The sequence below is a fragment of the Phyllobates terribilis genome, unplaced genomic scaffold (genome assembly GCF_046119375.1).
Source record: "Phyllobates terribilis strain yellow unplaced genomic scaffold, ASM4611937v1 Scaffold_5__5_contigs__length_657084704, whole genome shotgun sequence".
NCBI lineage: Eukaryota > Metazoa > Chordata > Amphibia > Anura > Dendrobatidae > Phyllobates > Phyllobates terribilis.
This window is the reverse complement of record NW_027362765.1, coordinates 621985180-622007778: the sequence shown is the minus strand read 5'-3', so window position 1 is coordinate 622007778 and position 22599 is coordinate 621985180. Positions and strand designations below refer to the sequence as shown.

The window sequence follows — 22599 nt, the reverse complement described above, 5'->3', positions numbered from 1 at the left end:
CAGATGTTACTGTTGCTTTAACACCTACCCCACGGACACAACCTTTTTTCCCCTTCCCAACACGCCTATTCCCCTTTCCACCAGCAGCAGGCCTTTTTCCACTCATTTTGGTGGTTAACTAATTCACAACTCTGGAGTTGTTTGCACAAAAAAACAATGGATGGTAACCGAGCAGAGCTGAGTGGCCAAACTGTGGTATTAGGCCAAAACTATTGGCTGGGTTAGATGCAGAAAAAAATTATTTTGAATTTGCAACCTGATGGAGGTCAGTATAGATGGACTAATACAAATAGTCCCACACACTGCTAGAAGCCCAAATATTTTTTCAGAGCTAGATGCAGAAAAAAATTATTTTTAATTTGCAACCTGATGGAGGTCAGTATAGATGGACTAATAGACCAAGTCCCACACACCGCTAGAAGCCCAAATATTTTTTCAGAGCTAGATGCAGAAAAAAATTATTTTTAATTTGCAACCTGATGGAGGTCAGTATAGATGGACTAATAGACCAAGTCCCACACACTGCTAGAAGCCCAAATATTTTTTCAGAGCTAGATGCAGAAAAAAATTATTTTTAATTTGCAACCTGATGGAGGTCAGTATAGATGGACTAATAGACCAAGTCCCACACACTGCTAGAAGCCCAAATATTTTTTCAGAGCTAGATGCAGAAAAAAATTATATTCAATTTGCAACCTGCTGGAGGTCAGTATAGAAGGACTAATAGAACAAGTCCCACACACTGCTAGAAGCCCAAATATTTTTTCAGAGCTAAATGAAGAAAAAAATTATTTTTAATTTGCAACCTGATGGAGGTCAGTATAGATGGACTAATAGACCAAGTCCCACACACTGCTAGAAGCCCAAATATTTTTTCAGAGCTAGATGCAGAAAAAAATTATTTTTAATTTGCAACCTGATGGAGGTCAGTATAGATGGACTAATAGACCAAGTCCCACACACTGCTAGAAGCCCAAATATTTTTTCAGAGCTAGATGCAGAAAAAAATTATTTTTAATTTGCAACCTGATGGAGGTCAGTATAGATGGACTAATAGACCAAGTCCCACACACTGCTAGAAGCCCAAATATTTTTTCAGAGCTAGATGCAGAAAAAAATTATTTTTAATTTGCAACCTGATGGAGGTCAGTATAGATGGACTAATAGACCAAGTCCCACACACTGCTAGAAGCCCAAATATTTTTTCAGAGCTAGATGCAGAAAAAAATTATTTTTAATTTGCAACCTGATGGAGGTCAGTATAGATGGACTAATAGACCAAGTCCCACACACTGCTAGAAGCCCAAATATTTTTTCAGAGCTAGATGCAGAAAAAAATTATTTTTAATTTGCAACCTGATGGAGGTCAGTATAGATGGACTAATAGACCAAGTCCCACACACCGCTAGAAGCCCAACTATTTTATCAGAGCTAGATGCAGAAAAAAATTATATTCAATTTGCAACCTGCTGGAGGTCAGTATAGAAGGACTAATAGAACAAGTCCCACACACTGCTAGAAGCCCAAATATTTTTTCAGAGCTAAATGAAGAAAAAAATTATTTTTAATTTGCAACCTGATGGAGGTCAGTATAGATGGACTAATAGACCAAGTCCCACACACTGCTAGAAGCCCAAATATTTTTTCAGAGCTAGATGCAGAAAAAAATTATTTTTAATTTGCAACCTGATGGAGGTCAGTATAGATGGACTAATAGACCAAGTCCCACACACTGCTAGAAGCCCAAATATTTTTTCAGAGCTAGATGCAGAAAAAAATTATTTTTAATTTGCAACCTGATGGAGGTCAGTATAGATGGACTAATAGACCAAGTCCCACACACTGCTAGAAGCCCAAATATTTTTTCAGAGCTAGATGCAGAAAAAAATTATTTTTAATTTGCAACCTGATGGAGGTCAGTATAGATGGACTAATAGACCAAGTCCCACACACTGCTAGAAGCCCAAATATTTTTTCAGAGCTAGATGCAGAAAAAAATTATTTTTAATTTGCAACCTGATGGAGGTCAGTATAGATGGACTAATAGACCAAGTCCCACACACTGCTAGAAGCCCAAATATTTTTTCAGAGCTAGATGCAGAAAAAAATTATTTTTAATTTGCAACCTGATGGAGGTCAGTATAGATGGACTAATAGACCAAGTCCCACACACCGCTAGAAGCCCAACTATTTTTTCAGAGCTAGATGCAGAAAAAAATTATATTCAATTTGCAACCTGCTGGAGGTCAGTATAGAAGGACTAATAGACCAAGTCCCACACAATGCTAGAAGCCCAAATATTTTTTCAGAGCTAGATGCAGAAAAAAAATATTTTTAATTTGCAACCTGATGGAGGTCAGTATAGATGGACTAATAGACCAAGTCCCACACACTGCTAGAAGCCCAAATATTTTTTCAGCGCTAGATGCAGAAAAAAATTATTTTTAATTTGCAACCTGATGGAGGTCAGTATAGATGGACTAATAGACCAAGTCCCACACACCGCTAGAAGCCCAACTATTTTTTCAGAGCTAGATGCAGAAAAAAATTATATTCAATTTGCAACCTGTTGGAGGTCAGTATAGAAGGACTAATAGACCAAGTCCCACACACTGCTAGAAGCCCAAATATTTTTTCAGAGCTAGATGCAGAAAAAAATTATTTTTAATTTGCAACCTGATGGAGGTCAGTATAGATGGACTAATAGACCAAGTCCCACACACCGCTAGAAGCCCAAATATTTTTTCAGAGCTAGATGCAGAAAAAAATTATATTCAATTTGCAACCTGCTGGAGGTCAGTATAGAAGGACTAATAGAACAAGTCCCACACACTGCTAGAAGCCCAAATATTTTTTCAGAGCTAAATGAAGAAAAAAATTATTTTTAATTTGCAACCTGATGGAGGTCAGTATAGATGGACTAATAGACCAAGTCCCACACACTGCTAGAAGCCCAAATATTTTTTCAGAGCTAGATGCAGAAAAAAATTATATTCAGTTTGCAACCTGATGGAGGTCAGTATAGATGGACTAATAGAATGATGCTATGCCCAAAAGATTTTACTTCACTAGGTGCAGTAAAAAAATTGGTATTCTATACACAGGTGTTATATCTTGCAACACAGATAGGCTACTCCACTGACTAACACACTCTGCAATAGGCCAAAAAGGATTAGCTTTGCTAGATTCAGCCAAATGCTGTGAAAAAAACTTGCACAGCACTGGCACAGACCTGCCTGGCAAAAACTGATAGGAACTCATGTAACCTAGTCCTGAAAAGGACTCCAATTACAATTAGTCTTTACTCCCTCAACCTATCTATTTAAGAGCACAGACCTCCCTGATAAAAGTCGTAGGAAATGCTGTAACCTAGTCCTTAAAAGGACTGCAATCACAACTATTCCCTACTCCCAAGCTATCTGTATATTTGTGCGAAAATTGGCTTGAAATTAACAAGGTATAGCGCACACAGCAACAGCGGTGCCGTCTAACACGCAGCTGCAGCAGTGAGAAAATGGTGGCGACGGGGAAAATGGCTTGGTCTTATAGGGCAAGGACATGTGACATACACTGCCAATGACACATGCCCTTGCTTGTGTGAAAAAAAGCACTTCGCTCCGTGTGTGCGCTGCTGATAGGCTGACAGATTGCACCTCCCCACTGCAAATGCGGGAAAGAGAAAAAAAAATGGAGATCTTCATTGTTCCTGCAGAGATCCATCCCCTGCCCCTCCCCCCACCCCGCTGTACACTCAAACTGCGTATTAACATTAATTTTCATCATTACTGAGAAAAAATCCAGTTATGATTTTGGTGCACGAACAGTTATCGAACATAACCTCGAACAGCCGAATTTTTCTCAAATTGTTCGTGTTCGCCGAACGGCTCGAACACCGCCCAAAACAGCTCGAATTTGAGATTGGCGAACAGTTCGAGTAGAACAACGCTCATCTCTACTTGGCAGCATCCAGATGGATCAAATTCTTATGATCTGTGAAAACCTGAATAGGAAATCTAGCGCCTTCCAAAAAATGACGCCAATGTTCAAGCGCGAGTTTAATAGCCAGGAACTACCGATTTCCAACATCATAATTCAGTTCGGTTTCTGAAATTTTTTCGAAAAGAAGGCACAAGGATGTACTCCATCCTTGTTCTCCTGAGACAAAACTGCTTCGAACCCCACCGATGAAGCATCGACCTCGACCAAAAAAGGCTTGGTCTTATCAGGCTGCATAAGGATAGGGGCAGAACTGAACCTCTCTTTGAGATACTCAAACGCTTCAATGGCCTCAGTAGTCCACTGACCGTATTCGCACCTTTCCTGGTGAGATCGGTCAGAGGCTTAACAATTACAGAAAAATTCTTAATGAATTCCCTGTAATAATTGGCAAAACCCAAAAATCTCTGTATAGATTTCAAACCAATAGACCTAGGCCATTCCTGCACAGCCTGAACCTTCACAGGGTCCATCTCAAAGCCCTCGCTGGAGACAATGTAGCCCAAAAAACTAATTTTCTGCACAGCGAACTCACATTTCTCCAGCTTAGCAAAGAGTGAATTATCACTCAATAACTGCAAAACTTCACATACACTCTGCCAATGGGACTCCAGATCTGGTGAATAAATCAAAATGTCATCCAAATACACAACCACATTCTTACCAATCAAAGGTCTCAGGATGTCATTAATAAGGTTCTGAAAAAATGCAGGTGCATTGGTAAGACCAAAAGGCATCACCAGATTCTCAAAATGACCTACCGGAGTGTTAAAAGCCGTTTTCCATTCATCACCCTCCTTCACTCATAACAAATTGTATGCCCCCCGGAGATCAATTTTAGAGAACCACTTGGCCTCCACTAACTGGTTAAACAAGTCAGGAATTAACGGCAATGGGTAGGAATTGCGTACGGTAATCTTATTAATTTCATGAAAATCCAGACATGGACGTAAACCCCCGTCCTTTTTTTTAACAAAGAAAAATCCAACTGCCACAGGCGACTTAGAAGGTCTAATGTGACCAGCAGCCAGGCTAGTCTGTATGTACTCCTCCAAGGCCCTTCTTTCAGGGATAGTCAGATTAAACAAGCGACTCTTGAGAAGAGTAGCTCCAGGAACAAACTCAATGGTGCAATCATAATCCCTATGAGGAGGTAAAACTTGCGACTCCTGCTCTGAAAAAAACCCTCCAAAAATCTTGAATAGGTACAGGCAATTCCCCTTTTTCCACAGCCGCAATGCGACCATTACAACATTTATCATAGCACTTCTGAGTCCAAGACTTAATCACATTAGTAGACCAGTCCAGCAAAGGATTGTGCAGTTTTAACCAAGGCAATCCTAGAACGACCGGAGAGGGTAAATTATCTAATACAACCAAGTCCAAACTTTCTTGGTGAACTCCATTGATAGTGAGGGGAAATGCAGCAACCTTGTGAGTAATACATTTCAAGGGAGTGTTATCAATTGCAATCACATAAATAGGTGATGACAAAGGTTTAGATTTCAATTTAAGTTTTTCCAAAAACCCTTTATCGATCACATTAAGTGTTGAACCACAATCCACAAATACCTGAAATTCAATCAAATTTTCTTGCAAAGTAGTACTCCCAGAAAGAAATACTCCTGCAGAGCGTAAACAAGCTATACGGACGTAACTGACCTTTTTTTTTTCTTTACTTAAACGAAGCTCACAATACTTAATCAAATGTTCAGCTTTACCACAATAAATACACAATCCCTCGGCGAACCTCCGTTCTCTTTCCTGAGAGGGGAGCGACTTCGCCCCTACCTCCATCGGTTCTCCGCCGTCAGAGCAGATTTTCTGGGGACTAGGACCTGGCATTACAGGAGTCTTTACCTCATTCTGTCTAAATCTCAGTCTCCTATCCACATGAACAGCTAATTGCATGGAATCCTGCTGAGTCTCAGGTGCGGGGAATGCAATTAGCAAATCCTTAACCCTTTCACTCAGACCAGCAAGAAATAGACATTTCAGCGCAGGATCATTCCATTTAACTTCTGAGGCCCATCTTCTAAAGTGTGTGCAATAATTTTCAACATCACCTGACCCCTGATTCAAATGCCTGAGTTCTGCCTCAGCAGATGAGATTCGATCAGGATCGTCATATAATAGCCCCACAGCAGAAAAAAATTCTTGGAGAGAAAAGGCCCACAAACAAGCATTTTTAAAGGAAAAAAAATCTTGCCGTTTACCATAAAAAACATCAGGCAATCCTCCCTTGTGTTCCACAAAATGCGCTTCACAACAGCTACTCACGTGTTGCTGGAGCTTGGCCACCTCCAAAGACCATCCCTGCAGGCATTGAGCCAAATCCTGGACGGAAACCATACTGATGCCCGAATTTCTTTCCTTTTAGTTTTTTTGGGCTGGACTTACGGTTATGATCTGCAACATGTACTAAGGAAGGATAAGGGAAAACTGTCCATACAGTAAAACTAAGCTGAATCCCTACGATGTAGCGGGCTGCCTGTTCCTAGCTAACAGACCCGCCTTAGTCCTCGGCTAGTCTGAACGAAGACCTATAGCATAAGGGGAGGGGTCCCTAAAAGAACTAAGGACTGGGACAAAAATGGGACACCTCCTAAACAGAGAAGTTGTTGCAGAACACAAAAAAACAAACAGAGAAAAAAAAGTACTAGAGGTCCCAGAAGGACCAAACGAACTGACAGAGAAAGGCACAGAAGCACCTGGCTAGAGAAACAGTCACACACTGAAGAACAGCACAGCCAAAAGGGCGGAGCTGGAATATAAAGGCAGATGGTGACGTGACCGCAAAACACAGGACCTACACCAGCAGATGACATGGCTCCCCAAACCATCACTGAGTGTAGAAACTTCACACTAGACCTCAAGCAGCTTGGATTGTGTGCCTCTCCACTCTTCCTCCATGGACCTTGATTTCCAAATGAAATGCAAAATTTACTTTCACCTGAAAACAATACCTTGGACCACTGAGAAACAGTCCATGTCTTTTTCTCCTTGGCCCAGGTAAGACGCTTCTGGCGTTGTCTATTGGTCATGAGTGGCTTGACACAAGGAATGCGACACTTGTAGACCATGTCCTGCATAGGTCTATGTGTGGTGACTTTTGAAGCAATGACTCCAGCAGCAGTCCATTCCTTGTGAATCTCCCTCAAATTTTTGAATGGCCTTTTCTTAATCCTTTCAAGGCTGCGGTTATCTCAGTTGCTTGTGCACATTTTTCTACCACACTTTTTCCTTACACTCAACTTTCCATGAATATGCTTGGAAACAGCACTCTGTGAACAGCTAGTTCTTCAGCAATAACCTTTTGTGGCTTACCCTCCTTGTGGAATGTGTCAATGACTGCTGGACAACTGTCAAGTCAGCAGTTTTCCCCATGATTGTGGAGCCTACTGAAACAGACTAAGAAACCTTTTTAAACACTTAGGAAGCCCTTGCAGGTGTTTTTTCCTAATTATTCAAAGTTACTGAGATAATGACTTTTGTGTTTTCATTGGTTTCACTTTTTTTTATTGAAGAACTGAAATAAATTAACTTTTTAAATGATATTCTAATTTAGTGAGAAGCACTTGTAAGTAAGAGAAAATTTGAGCCTGGTATATATGATGTATCAAGAAAGTACTCACCGTATTGCAATCATCTTAGAAAGAAATATATGGCAGGGATATATAGTGCCATGAGGAGATGTGCTGCTAGATGTGTGGCGCATACTGAGCCATATATGGAGTGATCCTATATATCCCCCAGCCAGAAATGACTCCGGTGTCACACGGTACGGGACTGCCCATTTTGTGGGGTCACCCACTGTGTAAAATGTGCTGTGTAATATTGGTTTCACTTTTTGTATTGAAGAACTGAAATAAAATAACTTTTTAAATGATATTCTAATTTAGTGAGAAGCACTTGTACTTTTCTTTTACTTACAGGTTCTTCTCACAAAATTAGAATATCATCAAAAAGTTAATTTATTTCAGTTCTTCAATACAAAAAGTGAAACTCATATATTATATAGAGTCATTACAAACAGAGTGATCTATTTCAAGTGTTTATTTCTGTTAATGTTGATGATTATGGCTTACAAAGAATGAAAACACAAAAGTCATTATCTCAGTAAATTAGAATACTTTATAGCAACAGCTTAAAAAATGTATTTAAAATCCGAAATTTTGGCCTACTGAAATGTATGTTCAGTAAATGCCCTCAATACTTGGTCAAGACTCCCTTTGCATCAATTACTGCATCAATGTGGCGTGGCATGGAGGCGATCAGCCTGTGGTACTGCTGAGGTGTTATGGAAGCCCAGGTTGCTTGGATAGCAGCCTTCAGCTCATCTGCATTGTTGGGTCTGGAGTTTCTCATCTTCCTCTTGACAATACCCCGTAGATTCTCTATGGGGTTAAGGTCAAGCGAGTTTGCTGGCCAATCTATATATGACTCTATATAATATATGAGTTTTACTCTTTGTATTGAAGAACTGAAATAAATTAACTTTTTGATGAGATTCTAATTTTGTGAGATGCACCCGTACTTACCTTTATTCTCATCTTTGTTGGATTTTTCCAAAAAGCGATTCATGCCACTTACTACTAGATCACAGAAGGTGACTCACACTGTTTGTTTGAATAATTTCCTGATCAACTTTATTATAAACTATTTGATGATATGTGACATGATTTTTTATGTATAGATATGGAATTATTATCCCCTACTATCAGGTGAAATTAATGTTATTTCATAATAAATTAATTTAAAAATAATGGCAAGAATATTTCTCTCTTTTCAGAGATAACAGAGCAAATTATTATTTTGGAACTAATATGTTATATGATTGAAATATTTTGATTTGTTATCTCAAAAGTTTTGTTATATGATTAATTGTTATTTATTTTCTATTTTATGTCACAGCATTTGAAAAAGGCCCATAGGGCCGAAACATTATGTTTATTTCGGATTGCTTTATGAACAAATAAAAATAATTTATTGCATCATTCTTGAGTACCGAATAACTCTCATATAACTGTCATACGAAGTAGAACCCTTATTCGTGCACCTATCCAGAGTGCCATATATCCATATGATACAATTCTGTGAATCTCTTGAGAGATAAAAATACTCACTGTATTTTTCAAAAAGTGTAGTTTCCAAAATGGGGTCACTGGTGGGTGTTTCTACTGTTTTGTCTGCTTGTCAAATGTGACATGGCATTCGCAATCTATTATAGCCAAAATTGAGATATTTATTAACCTGGCGCTCCTTCCTTTCCGAGCCCCACCATGCACCCAAACAGTAGTTTTCCACGACATATGGTATATCTGTGTACTCAGGAGAAATTGCACAAGAAATAGAATGGTAACAGGTGAAAATTTATCTTGTGAAAATCAAAAATATGGGGCAAAACCAACATTTTTGCGGGAACATTTTATTTTTTCATTTTCACAGTTGAACAATGTAAAACTCTGTGAAGCACCTGTGGATTCAAGGTGCTCACCACACCTCTAGATAAATTACTTGACGGGTGTAGTTTCCAAAATGGGGTCACTTCTGGGGGTTTTCCACTGCACATTAGGAGCTCTGCAAATACTACATGGCATTCGCTATCAATTCCACGCAATTTTGCATTTAAAAAAGTCAAATGGTGCTCCTTCCCTTCAAAGCCATGCCGTGCCCCCAACAGTAGTTTTCCACTTATGGGGTACCGGCGTACTCAGGAGAAATTGCACAACAAATTATTTTGTACATTTTCTAGTGTTACTTTTGTGAAAATGCAAAATTTTGGGCTACGTCAACATTTTTGTTGGAAAAAGGAAAAGTTTCAATTTTTCCTATCACATTGCTTTACTTCCTGTGAAGCACCTGAAAGGTTAATATACATATTGATTGTGGTTTTGAGCATTTTGAGGGGTGCATTTAAAAAAAAAAGGTGTCACTTTTGGGTATTTTCTGTCATATAGGCCCCTCAAAGTCACTTCAAATGTGATGTGATCCCTACAAAAATTGGTTTTATACATTTTGTTGGAAAATTGAGAAACTGCTGATCAACTTTTAACACTTCTAACTTCCTAACAATAAAAAAATATGTTTCAAAAATGATGCTGATATAAAGTAGACATGTGGTTAATGCTATTTATTATCTATTTTGTGAAAATATGGAGAGTTTGTGGATTCTTTCCGTGCTGCCAATTATTGAAGGCGTCAGTTACCAAAAATTATTAAACATTCGGTTTTTATTCAACGCGTTTCGAAGTGACATACACTTCTTCCTCAGGAAACACAAATTCTACATATTTTCATTTAATCGGTTTGACAACCCGTGGATCCACAGCAGCTGAACAGGGCCGGTGTTAGGGCAGGGTAAACTAGGCATTTGCCTAGGGCTCCCACTCACTCTGGGGCTCCCAGCCAGTGTAATGCCACTATGGGGCCCGTGAATCAGGGGAGCCTGGTGTCGGTTCCATCCCCCACACCCAGAATTACACATTAAACTCTATTTACATCTACGTCAGGTGATGCTCCCTCTCCCATCATTCCTCCTCTGTGTCGGAAGTTACTTCATCGTGACATGCTGTGCCAGGCAATGGAGGAGATGCGCTGCCAAGACTGAAGCAGCAGGGGAATGGGGAGAGGTGAGTATTGTAGTGTTTTTTTTTACATCAGTGAGAACATTGTGGTGGCCATAATACTGGAGGACTATGGGGTGTGCATTATACTATATGGGGCTGCGTTATACTGTATCAAGGACTATGGGGAGTGCACTACACTATATCTACTACATGGGGCTGCATTATACTTTTATTTAGAACTATTGGCTGTATATTATAACATAAGTACTATATGGGGCTGCGTTATACTCTTATTGATGACTATGGGGTGCATTATACTATAAGGGACTTGCATGATACTGTATCAAGGACTATGGGGTGTGCATGATACTATATGGGGGCTGCATTATACTATATCAAGGACTATGGCGTGTGCATAATACTATATGTACTGTTACGCACACGCCCGGGCAGACTAGCGTGAGTGTGATTAGTGATCCCACTGTACCATGAACCGAGGAGTGCCTGGAGGGGCATAACTAAATATCAACCCGATCCGACCAAGGTCGCACGGCGGCTCAGTCGACTCCGAGAACCAGGGAGGAACCGAGCAGAGGGACCAGGTGCTACTCCAGGTCAGACCCCGGTCACAGCTGTTGACCCACACCGGGGAATGAATGCAGGAACAGGCAGGTTAATCTGGCATATTGACTGGTGGGTACTGGCAGGCACGGCTGGTATGCAGACAGGTGGATATTGACAGGCACGGCTGGTATGCTGACAGGTGGGCACTGGCAGGCATGGCTGGCATGCAGACAGGTGGGCACAGGCAGGTACGGCTGACATGCAGACAGGCGGGTACTGGCAAGTAGGAACATAGGCAGGATAGGGACCAGTACAGACTGGGATACAGGAACAGAGCCGCAGGTGTGGTAGACAAGCAGAGCGGAGCAAAACCCGCAGATGTGGTGAACAAGCAAAGCAGAGCAAAACCCGCAGATGCGGTGAACAAGCAAAGCAGAGCAAAACCCGCAGATGCGGTGAACAAGCAAAGCAGAGCAAAACCGCAGATGCGGTGAACAAGCAAAGCAGAGCAAAACCTCAAATGCGGTGAACAAGCAAAGCAGAGCAAAACCCGCAGATGCGGTGAACAAGCAAAGCAGAGCAAAACAGCAGATGCGGTGAACAAGCAAAGCAGAGCAAAACCTGCAGATGCGGTGAACTAGCAAAGCAGAGCAAAACCCGCAGATGCGGTGAACAAGCAAAGCAGAGCAAAACCGCAGGTGCAGTGAGCAAGCAGAGCAAAGCAAAACCCGCAGATGCGGTAGACAGGACAGGGCTCTGTTCACATGGAACAGACTGGAAAACACAAGAAGATAGCTGGAACACAGGAGTTAGATACAGAGGCAGGAAACAGAACGAGCAGAACCAGATACACACAAGGTACTTGCAATGAAGTAGCGAGAGGACACAAAACTCACAAACAGAAGTACAGAGATAACGAGTTGGCATTAGGTGCAGGTTCAGATACTGCAGGAAAAGGGAAGATACAGACATAGAGACAAACAAGTAACGGACTAGGACACTGTTCAGACAGGATCTGAACCAGGAACAAGATACAGGAATGAACCTGGGTACTCAGCCCCCAAGGTGGCAGAAACTGACTAGAAGTCACAGGTACAGGTAGCGGCCCTGGGTACTCAGCCCCCAGGGTGGCGGAAACAGACTAGAGTCAGGACAGGACCTGGCAACTCAGTTGCAAAAAACACACAGATGGAAAGTGTTGCTCAGGCACCTCCTACTGGGTGGAGGGGGTTTAAGTATCCAGTGACTCACAGCAATAGACTGGGGACGCATTAGGACTGCGCACACTGAAGCTTTAAGAATCAGAAAGCAACACTAAGCTAGCAGACAAGAGACATACAAACAGCAGGTACTGGAGCAAAATGTGCAGCCTGGCCTGAAAGGTAAGATTGCGGTCTTGCATGGTGGGAGATGGTAAGCCATGCAAGCACGCCGCCAGGGATGTTACATGTACTATATGGGGGCTACATTATACTCTCTTGAGGACTATGGGAAGTGAATGATACTATACTAGCTATTGAACCTGTGCTCTGCCCGGGTGGTGAGCATTTTTATTGATACATTTCTGGCGCTTTTTTTTTTTTTTTTAAACCCTGTGTCTGCGAATTCGCAAATACAATGTCGTCAATTAAATGGCGCCAGATAGTGTGGTATGCGCACACGCTGACTGCAGTGCCATTTTATTGAAGGAATGTACTACAAAGTCAACATAGCAGTGTGTATGTGCCAGCCATAGCAATGAGCGGTGCATGCACACTGCTATGTTGACGCTGTAGTACAGTACATCAATAAAATGGCACTGGAGTCAGCGTGTGCGCATACCCCGATCTCCAGTGCCATTTTATTGAAGACATTGTACAGTCATGGCCAAAAGTATTGAGAATGAGACAAATAGTAATTTTTCCAAAGTTTACTGCTTCATTTTTTGTAATGGCAATTTGCATATACTCCTGAATGTCAAAGAGTGATCAGCTTAACAGCAATTACTGTACCTGCAAATCAATATTTGCCCAGAAAATGAACTTTAACCCCCAAAACACATTTCAACATCATTGCAGTCCTGCCTTAAAAGGAGCAGCTAACATCGTTTTAGTGATTGATCCATTAACACAGGTGTGGGTGTTGATGAGGACAGGGCTGGCGATCAATCAGTCATGATTAAGTAAGAATGACATCACTGGACACTTTAAAAGGAGGCTGGTTCTTGGTATCATTGTTTCTCTTCAGTTAACCATGGTTATCTCTAAAGAAACACGTGCAGCCATCATAGCACTGCACAAAAATGGGCTAGCAGGGAAGAGTATCACAGCTACAAAGATTGCACCTCAGTCAACAATCTATCGCATCATCAAGAACTTCAAGGAGAGAGCTTCCATTGTTGTCAAAAAGGCTCCAGGGCGCCCAAGAAAGACCAGCAAGCGCCAGGACCGTATCTTAAAACTGTTTCAGCTGCGGGATCGGACTACCAGCAGTGCCGAGCTTGCTCAGGAATGGCAGCAGGCTGGTGTGAGTGCTTCTGCACGCACTGTGAGGCGGAGACTCTTTGAGCAAGGGCTGGTTTCAAGGAGGGCAGCAAAGAAGCCACTTCTCTCCAGAAAAAACATCAGGGACCGACTGATATTATACAAAAGGTACAGGGAGTGGACTGCTGAGGACTGGGGCAAAGTCATTTTCTCTGATGAATCCCCTTTTCGATTGTTTGGGACATCTGGAAAACAGCTTATTCGGAGAAGAAGAGGTGAGCGCTACCACCAGTCTTGTCTCATGCCAACTGTAAAGCATCCTGAAACCATTCATGTGTGGGGTTGCTTCTCAGCCAAGGGAATCGGCTCACTCACAGTCTTGCCTAAAAACACAGCCATGAATAAAGAATGGTACCAGAATGTCCTCCAAGAGCAACTTCTCCCAACCGTCCAAGAGCAGTTTGACGCCCAAAAATGCCTTTTCCAGCATGATGGAGCACCTTGCCATAAAGCAAAGGTGATAACAAAATGGCTCATGGAACAAAACATAGAGATTTTGGGTCCATGGCCTGAAACTCCCCAGATCTTAATCCCATTGAGAACTTGTGGTCAATCATCAGGAGACGGGTGGACAAACAAAAACCAACAAATTCTGGCAAAATGCAAGCATTGATTATGCAAGAATGGACTGCTATCAGTCAGGATTTGATCCAAAAGTTGATTGAGAGCATGCCAGGGAGAATTACAGAGGTCTTGAAGAAGAAGGGGCAACACTGCAAATATTGACTTGCTGCATTAACTCATTCTAACTGTCAATATAACCTATTGGTACTCATAATATGATTGCAATTATATTTCTGTATGTGATATAAACATCAGACAAACACTAATAAAAACCAGAGGCCAGCAGATCATGTGAAAATATAATTTTGGTGTCATTCTCAAAACTTTTGGCCATGACTGTATATGCGCCTGCATATAGCCGAATGCAGCAGGGAGAAAATTAACTTTATTCTCTCTGCCAGCATTCGATTTTAGTCATGGGGTCGGGGGCACCGCGGGTTTAGTTATTGCTCTAAGAATACAGAGCATCCACTATAACCGGGCCTCCAACCCTGACTGACACTCCCTCAGTATTAGGGCTGGATGGATGGGTCCTCCAGCCTGGTATATGCTCCCCCATCCTGGTCCCCCATGCTGCCTGCTCTGCTGATCCATCCATCCATCCATGCATGCGCTCATCTATCCTTCCATGCTGCTTATCCATCCATGCTGCTTATCCATCCATGTATCCTGCTCATCCATCCATCCATACTGCTCATCCATCCATCCCATCTTTGTTGCTCATCCATCCAGCTCATCCATTCACAAATACTCCTACTTTTGGGTAATAGTGATCACAAAATAATAAGTTTTCATGTATCCTTTAATAAGATGTGTTGAGACGGTTGAGAGATGATAGTAGTGCAATAAACTGGTATGATATCCTGAGATATGAAACTACACAAAGCAAATGGGAGACATTTATTAGCATCCTGAATAGGACCTGTGCACAATATATACCCTATGGGAATAAACATGCTAGAAATAGGAGGAAACCACTATGGCTAAATAGAGCTGTAAGGGGCGCAATAAGTCACAAAAAGAAAGCTTTTAGAGAACTAAAGCAATTAGGTAGTGATGAGGCATTAAATAAATACAGAAAATGAAATAAATTCTGTAAAACCCAAATCAAGGCAGCAAAGATTGAGACAGAGAGTTTCTCATTGCCAGAGAAAGTAAAAATAATCCCAAAATATTCTTTAACTACATAAATAGTAAGAAACTAAAAAATGATAGTGTTGGCCCCCTTAAAAATAGTCTGGGTGAAATGGTGGATGAGCATCCAAAAAAGCCAATATGCAAAATGATTTTTTTTTCAACAGTATTTACACAAGAAAATCGCATGACAGAAAACATGATCAGTGATAACAAAAATTCTCCATTCTCCATTAAATGTCACTTGCTTAACCCAGCAGGAAGTACGGCGGCGTCTAAAAATCACTAAAGTTGACAAATCACCGGGCCTGGATGGGATACACCGCGAGTACTGAAGGAATTAAGTAACGTCATAGATAGACCATTATTTTTAACCTTTAAAGATTCCATAATAACAGGGTCTGTACCACAGGACTGGCGTATAGCAAATGTGGTGCCAATATTCAAAAAGGGGACAAAAACTGAACTTGGAAATTATAGGCCAGTAAGCTTAACCTCTACTGTGGGTAAAATCCTGTGTATATGGACTTTTCAAAAGCTTTTGATACGGTTCCACACAAAAGGTTGATACATTAAATGAGAATAAGATGGACTTAGTCTTCCTTCAAGCTTAAAAAACTGTTACTCACTTCCCCCCCGCTCCCCTGTAGCGCATCGTCTGTGTTAAATATTTAAATAAAATGGTGCCGGAGTCAGCATCCACGCCATAATGGCATACCACGGTATCCAGAAGACACTGAGTACGAATTTGTTTTTAAAAAAATGGTGCCAGAGATCACTCCATGCCTAGGCACCGACTCCGGCACCACACTCCCCCAGCTTTGTCGGTATGTCTTCATAGAACCAGAGATAGTGGTATGCGGTCAGCGCCTATGCATACCATGATCTCCGGTGGCACACTCCTCCTCCAACCTCATCCTCTTCTTGATGAGTCCTTTTGTCTTCGGCTACACAGTGCTCATGTGCAGTCTATAGAGGCTTTGGACAGAAGGACACATCTCCGGTTATATCATAGATGGGGGTTGCATTATACTCCATCAAGGACTATGGGGTGCATTATACTATATGTACTATATGGGGCAGTATTATACTCCATCAAGGACTATGGGGTGCATTATACTATATGTACTACATGGGGGCTGCATTATACTTTATCTAGGACTGTATCTAGGGTGTATTATACTATGTTGAGGACTATGGGGAGTGCATTTTATTGTATGGAGGACTATAGCGGTGCATTATGCAATATGGAGGACTATGGGATGCATTACACTATGTGGAGGACTGTGGGGTGGGGTGCATTATATTAAACAAAAAGCATTGCTTTCAGCAGCACATCGCCCGGTGAAAACTGCAGATATGCTGCTGATGACAATATACTGTACTGGGACAGATTGATCTGCTAGCGATTGTTCTGTCTTCATCATTCTTTGTCATCCTGTGTAAAAAGGACGGGAAACAAGCACCAAATTACTTCAATATTGTTGATTGCGTTCGTTTAACAGCCAGAACTCAGCATACGTACATACAACCTAAATTTTTGTGTGATGGTGCAATATGTGAGCATTTGGGGTCCCACTTTGTCTAAAACTGGCCTTGCAGCTGAACAACGTTTCAAAACGCATAAATCAATGGATCAGGTTAGTATAATCTGATAACTATTTTACTTGTTTATTGGATAAGACCCTATTTGCGTTTTTTTCCCCAGTTTATTATTTATTTTGTGTGACATAGCTCTCTGGTTTAAGGTCATACAAATTAAAAGTTTGAAAAATGAGAAGGGGTTCAAGGGATTAGGGGACCCACTTTCACCTCCAAAGCAGGTGGAATTGTGCATTATGGTTATCTATTGGATTGCAAAGAGCCCATATAATGTTCTTGCACTGGAGGCGTCTTCGGTCTGTGTCCGCTCCAGGAACCTGGATTTAATTTGCTGGCCAGTAAACAAATACGATTATCTATGTCCTCCAAACTGTTATTTGCTTCGTGATTTCATTATACCTTTTATCAAATAGTGAACAATTTCAATAGAAGAATTTATCATAAATTTCCATGTAGCTCAGATAACCAGTTCTTAACTGGATCATATCAGATCAAATCCCCTTCATCAAGGTGATGGAAGAATTCCCATCAGATTTCATTTTACAGAATTCTAAGGAGGGGATTACAAGTAGTATATATAAATGCTGCCCGAATATGCTACATTCTAAGGAAAGTCAGCTTTTTAATTGACATATCTTAACTACAATCGGCAAATATGAAGTTGCTTCTTCTCTTGGGGATAATATCTCTGGCAGGATGTGATGTGGTCAAGTAAGTGAAGCAGAATTTTTTTGCATCATCTTTTTTGAGTCTGTTTATAAAGATGTAGCATGGGCTAGGTACATTTAACGAGTAAGCAACATTTTAATTTAATAAATCAATAGTACATATGAAAATAAGAAACTTTGTAATATATCTTATCAGAGAAATCTGTTTCTTTCTCTTGTTGGATTATTCCTCCTTCTCAATTCATTGGTAACTAGTGATGAGCGAACGTGCTCACCCGAGCATCATTGTTCTCGACAAGCTTGGCAAGTATTTCCGGGTTGCTTGGGCGGGAACTCGGGTCCCCTCCCTGCATGTTTGGCTCTCTTTAAAGAGCCAATGAACAGGCAGGGATTGCCTATCACACACTGTAATGCCGTAGCCATGTTCGGTGTGGCATTACAGTGATTGGCTGGCCGCACAGCGTCATCAGGTGTATGTAAGACCAGGCGCCGCCATGCTCGTCACAGTCTACCCCGGAATCAGCAGAGCAGGGAGAGCTGCTGCGTCAGGGAGAGATTTGCTTCTTTATAGTTAGTATAGGTATTCCAAAACATATACTGTATATATATCCAACTGAACTAACAATCCTTCTGAGGACTAATCCAGCTGCATATAATCAGTGCTAGGCAGGCAGGCAGTGTATGTGGCAGACTGCAGTGTATGATACAGCACAAGAGGGTCCATTGAATGTCCTGTCTGCTGCTGCTGTAATAATTACAGATATTTGTAGACATAGCCCCAAATATCAGGGGCCAGGGCTATTTTTTTTCTGATCTTAATCCTGGTTATTTGCTTAAAAAGCAATCCAGAGTACACCATTTTTCTGCTCCATTTACTTGTTCTCACTGCAGAATAAAGCCAGATCTGTTCCATATTTCAGTGATAAAAATCCAGAAATTTAAACTGAACGTGGAAAATATTGGCCTCCTTTTCCAATCTGTTGCAGTGTGTTGGTCAAGCTATTCACACTAGGTGTATGTAAAGAATAGTATTAGTAAATTACAGGCCTGCTATTTAAAACCGTAGTTCTCTGTCAGACATATCACCTATAAGATTGTTTCAAAATCAGCCATTTCTTACATTTCCATTCTGTTGCAGTGTGTCAGTCAAGTTCTTCACACTAGGTGTCTGTGAAGAATAGTATTCGTAAATTACAGGCCTGCTGTTTAAAACCGTGGTTCTCTGTTAGACATATCACCTATAAGACTGTTCCAAAATCAGACATTTCTTCCATTTTCATTCTGTTTCAGTGTGTCAGTCAAACACTTCAAACTAGGTGTCTGTGAAGAATAGTATTAGCAAATTACAGGCCTGCTATTTAAAACTGTGGTTCTCTGTCAGACATATCACCTATAAGACTGTTCCAAAATCAGACATTTCTTCCATTTCCATTCTGTTGCAGTGTGCCGGTCAAGCTATTCACACTAAGTCTCTGTAGAATAATATTAGTAAATTACAGGCCTGCTATTTAAAATTGTGGTTCTCTGTCAGACGTATCACCTATAACTGCGTTCCAAAATTAGCCATTTCTCGTGAACGTGGAAAATACTGTTTCATTAAAAATGGGCAAGGTGCGTGGCAAGGGATGGGGAAGTGGACGTAATGGTGCATGCAGAGGACGTGGCCGTGGGCAAGCTGAAATTGTGCCACAACAAAAGCACCCACATCTTGTCGCTCGACCTTCCTGTCCCAATTACTAGGGGACCGCAGAACACCACTATTGAACCCAGAGCAGTGTCAATAGGTTGTTGGTTGAATAGCAGATAATGCCACCACCCTGTCTTCTATACCACCACCCTGTCTTCCACATGGTCAAGTCTCAGTAGCCATGAGTCTGGAACGCATATTCCTCACCCTGATCCTACTTCTTCCCACCATGCCGAGAGCCAGGAGACAACTGATTCCACACTTGGACACTCAGAAGAGCTGTTCACTTTTCCATTTGTAGATTCGGGCCTCTCGCCTGGTCTCTTGCAAGGGGCATTGGAGTTCCTCCAAATTTTTGGCAGCCGTTGCTTCACTGCATAGGCAAACAGTATTGGAGACCCACTTCTTAATAATGGGAACATTGTTTTCAGGAGGCCCTCCGACCTCTACGTCTCTTGCAAGGAGCATTGAAGTTCCTCCAAATTTTTGGCAGCCGTTGCTTCACTGCATAGGCAAACAGTATGGGAGACCCTCTCCTTTATAATGGGAATATGTCGTTACTGAGGTCCACCTCTATGTGTCTTTAAATTGTTAGTGAGATTTTTTCCTAACTTTTGTCAGCCATTGGACTCACTGCATACCCTATGACTGAATAGAGGACCCTCTCCTTTCTAATGGGAACATGTCACACTCGTTACTGTGGCCCTGCTCTGTGTGTCTATAAATTGTTAGTGTTTTTTTTTCCTAAATTTTGGCAGCCGTTGGACTCACTGCATACCCTATAACTGAATAGCAGACCCTCTCCTTTCTAATGGGAAAATGTTGTTACTGTGGCCCAGCTCTATGTGTCTTTAAATTGTTAGCATGGTTTTTCCTAAATGTTGGAAGTCGTTGCACTCACTGCATACCCTATAACTGAATAACAGACCCTCTCATTTCTAATGGGAACATGTCGTACTCGTTACTGTGGCCCAGTTCTATGTGTCTTTAAATTGCTAGTGGGGTTTTTCCCAAATTTTGGCAGCCCTTGCAGTCACAGCATGGGCATTACCACTATAGGAGACCAGCTCCTTTATAATGGGAACATTTTTTTTTAACTGTGACCCTCCTCTATATCTCTTCAAAGGGGTATTGGGTTGCGTCCAAATTTTTGGCAGCACTTGCAGTCACTGCATAAGCAATAACAGTATAGGAAACCCACTCGTTAATAATGGAAACAACAAAGCATAGCCAGCTGATGGCTCTCTAACAATAGCGAGGGCCGACTGCTGGCCCTTTAAGAATAGTAAGGGCCCCCTGATGGCCCTATAAAAATAGGCTTTGTGACTTTCAGTCTCTCCATCATAAATGAAACAGGATGTGTCTGATAATGTGTCACACACCACATGGCCAGATAAGGTTGTAAAATGTTAAAATGACATTTCCTGGTGAATGCATTTGTCTTGGTTGAAAGCAATGCCAAAGTGCAAAAACGCATCAAAAATGCTACGTGTGAACATAGCCCAAGGTGTGGAGGAGCATTTTTGTTTTTTATATTTATTTTGCCTTATATACAAGTCATTACCGTGGAAAGGATGTTCCTTAACATATTTCCCAGGAAAATCCAGTTTGTTTTTGTTTTTGTATGTTTTATTGTGAGTCCGTAAAAGAGGCGTAATACCTCTGACAATACTGTTGACAGCAGTGATCTGGGAGTCAGAAATGCTTCCAGGATTCTTCCCCATGCTGTTCCCATGCCATTTGAGCACTGTTCCCATCGATTACGGCAATTTTTAGGCCCTCTGCAGACTGCCGGGGGAGCTGCTGGAAAAATGCTTGAGTTTCCCACAGAAGTACATTGGGCTCGTTACTCGGACCGAGCACTCGAGCATTCCAATTTGCTTGACTCGAACAACGAGTACCCAAGCATTTTAGTGCTCGCTCATCACTATTGGTAACATCTGTAAAATCTGTGTTTAATGATTTTCACACAACAGATGGCAGATGGCAGTTGCTGCTCATAAAGTTCTAAGGAACTTGCAGCAGATTGTCTGTCTGCCTCTAGTTCTTCCCTCCTTCTCACTCATCCATAGAATTTTAAGAGCATCAACTGCCATCTCTTATCTCAGTAATGGCAAAATCTGTCTTCACTGAACACAGATTTTAAAGATGTTACCCATGAATTGATAGTTAAATATGAGTCAAGGAGGAGAAAGAAGCTGATTTTTCTGATAAAATATATACCAAAGTTGCTTATTTTCATATATACTATTGATTTATGAAAATTAAATTAAAAGAACAGTTACTTTTTAAAGTATGGGCATGTCCCATTTTATGTATTAATAATGCATTATTAATCTAACTACTAATTTCTTCCAATAGGGTCCCCTTGAGAAAGGGAGAATCCCTCCGCAGTCGTCTAAACAGATTGGGATTACTGGGCGACTACTTACAAAAACATCCTTATAATCCAGCAACTAAATATTTTCCCATCTCCAGCCTAGCTGAGTCATCAGCTGAACCTCTTCAGAACTATATGGATGTGAGTAAACAATGTTCATACATATATATATATATATATATATATATATATATATATATATATATATATATATATAATTATGGCAGTAATACAATTCTTTGTCAAAAAAATACATTTTAGATGTGATACTTCAATATATTAATACTTTTCAATTCTATTTTAACACATTACTTTGAGGTAGTAAAAGGAATCAAGGCAAATTAACGTAGCGTAATCTTATGTCAGATGTCTATTTAATTTTTAAAGGCCACATTTATTTTCAATTTGCAAATTTAAAATACATCTGCACAGAATTTGTATAAGTTAGTCAGCCGAATAAAAATGTGTTTAAAATGCTACTTTGTCTGACACAGAGCGATCCAATTGTGAACACATACTAGTGACGTGCTGGAAGGAGCCTGACTCAGTGCCCTAGCTAAGCTACTGTATGATGCAGATCCAGTGCAGGGAGCAAAACTGATGAAATGAGACAATCAGCACCCTGAGAACATAAATGTTCATGTGCCACCATAGAGACAGTGGCGAGTGGAGCAGGCTGGCTTTCCTGTGAAATAGGGACACAGGTCCAATTATCATAACAAAACATAATAGCACGTTTTATAAATGAAATGCATTGAAATAAGCATAAACCATACAGATTTTAATATAACAGTGTTGTCAGCAATTTAATTACTATTGTTTGCATGGTTTTTATTTTAAATTCCAAATGTAATACTGTATATCAGGCCATGCTTTCATGTTATAAAGCACTCAACTCCTGCACTGCCTCTGT

At 41.0% G+C, this 22599-nt stretch overlaps 1 protein-coding gene across 2 annotated transcripts in view; it reads left to right on the top strand.

The window, feature by feature from the left end:
- LOC141273774 (pepsin A-like) overlaps positions 1-22599 on the top strand; it is a 97057-nt gene that overhangs the window by 41295 nt on the left and 33163 nt on the right. The window contains exons 1-2 of one of the 2 annotated variants that reach the window (XM_073686116.1): positions 17508-17662; positions 21668-21827. In XM_073686116.1, coding sequence (XP_073542217.1) covers positions 17607-17662; positions 21668-21827 — 216 coding nt within the window. In that variant the 5' untranslated portion in view covers positions 17508-17606. Of the gene's footprint in view, positions 1-17507; positions 17663-21667; positions 21828-22599 lie in introns of those variants that run through there. The other variant, XM_073686117.1, reaches the window with a different exon arrangement.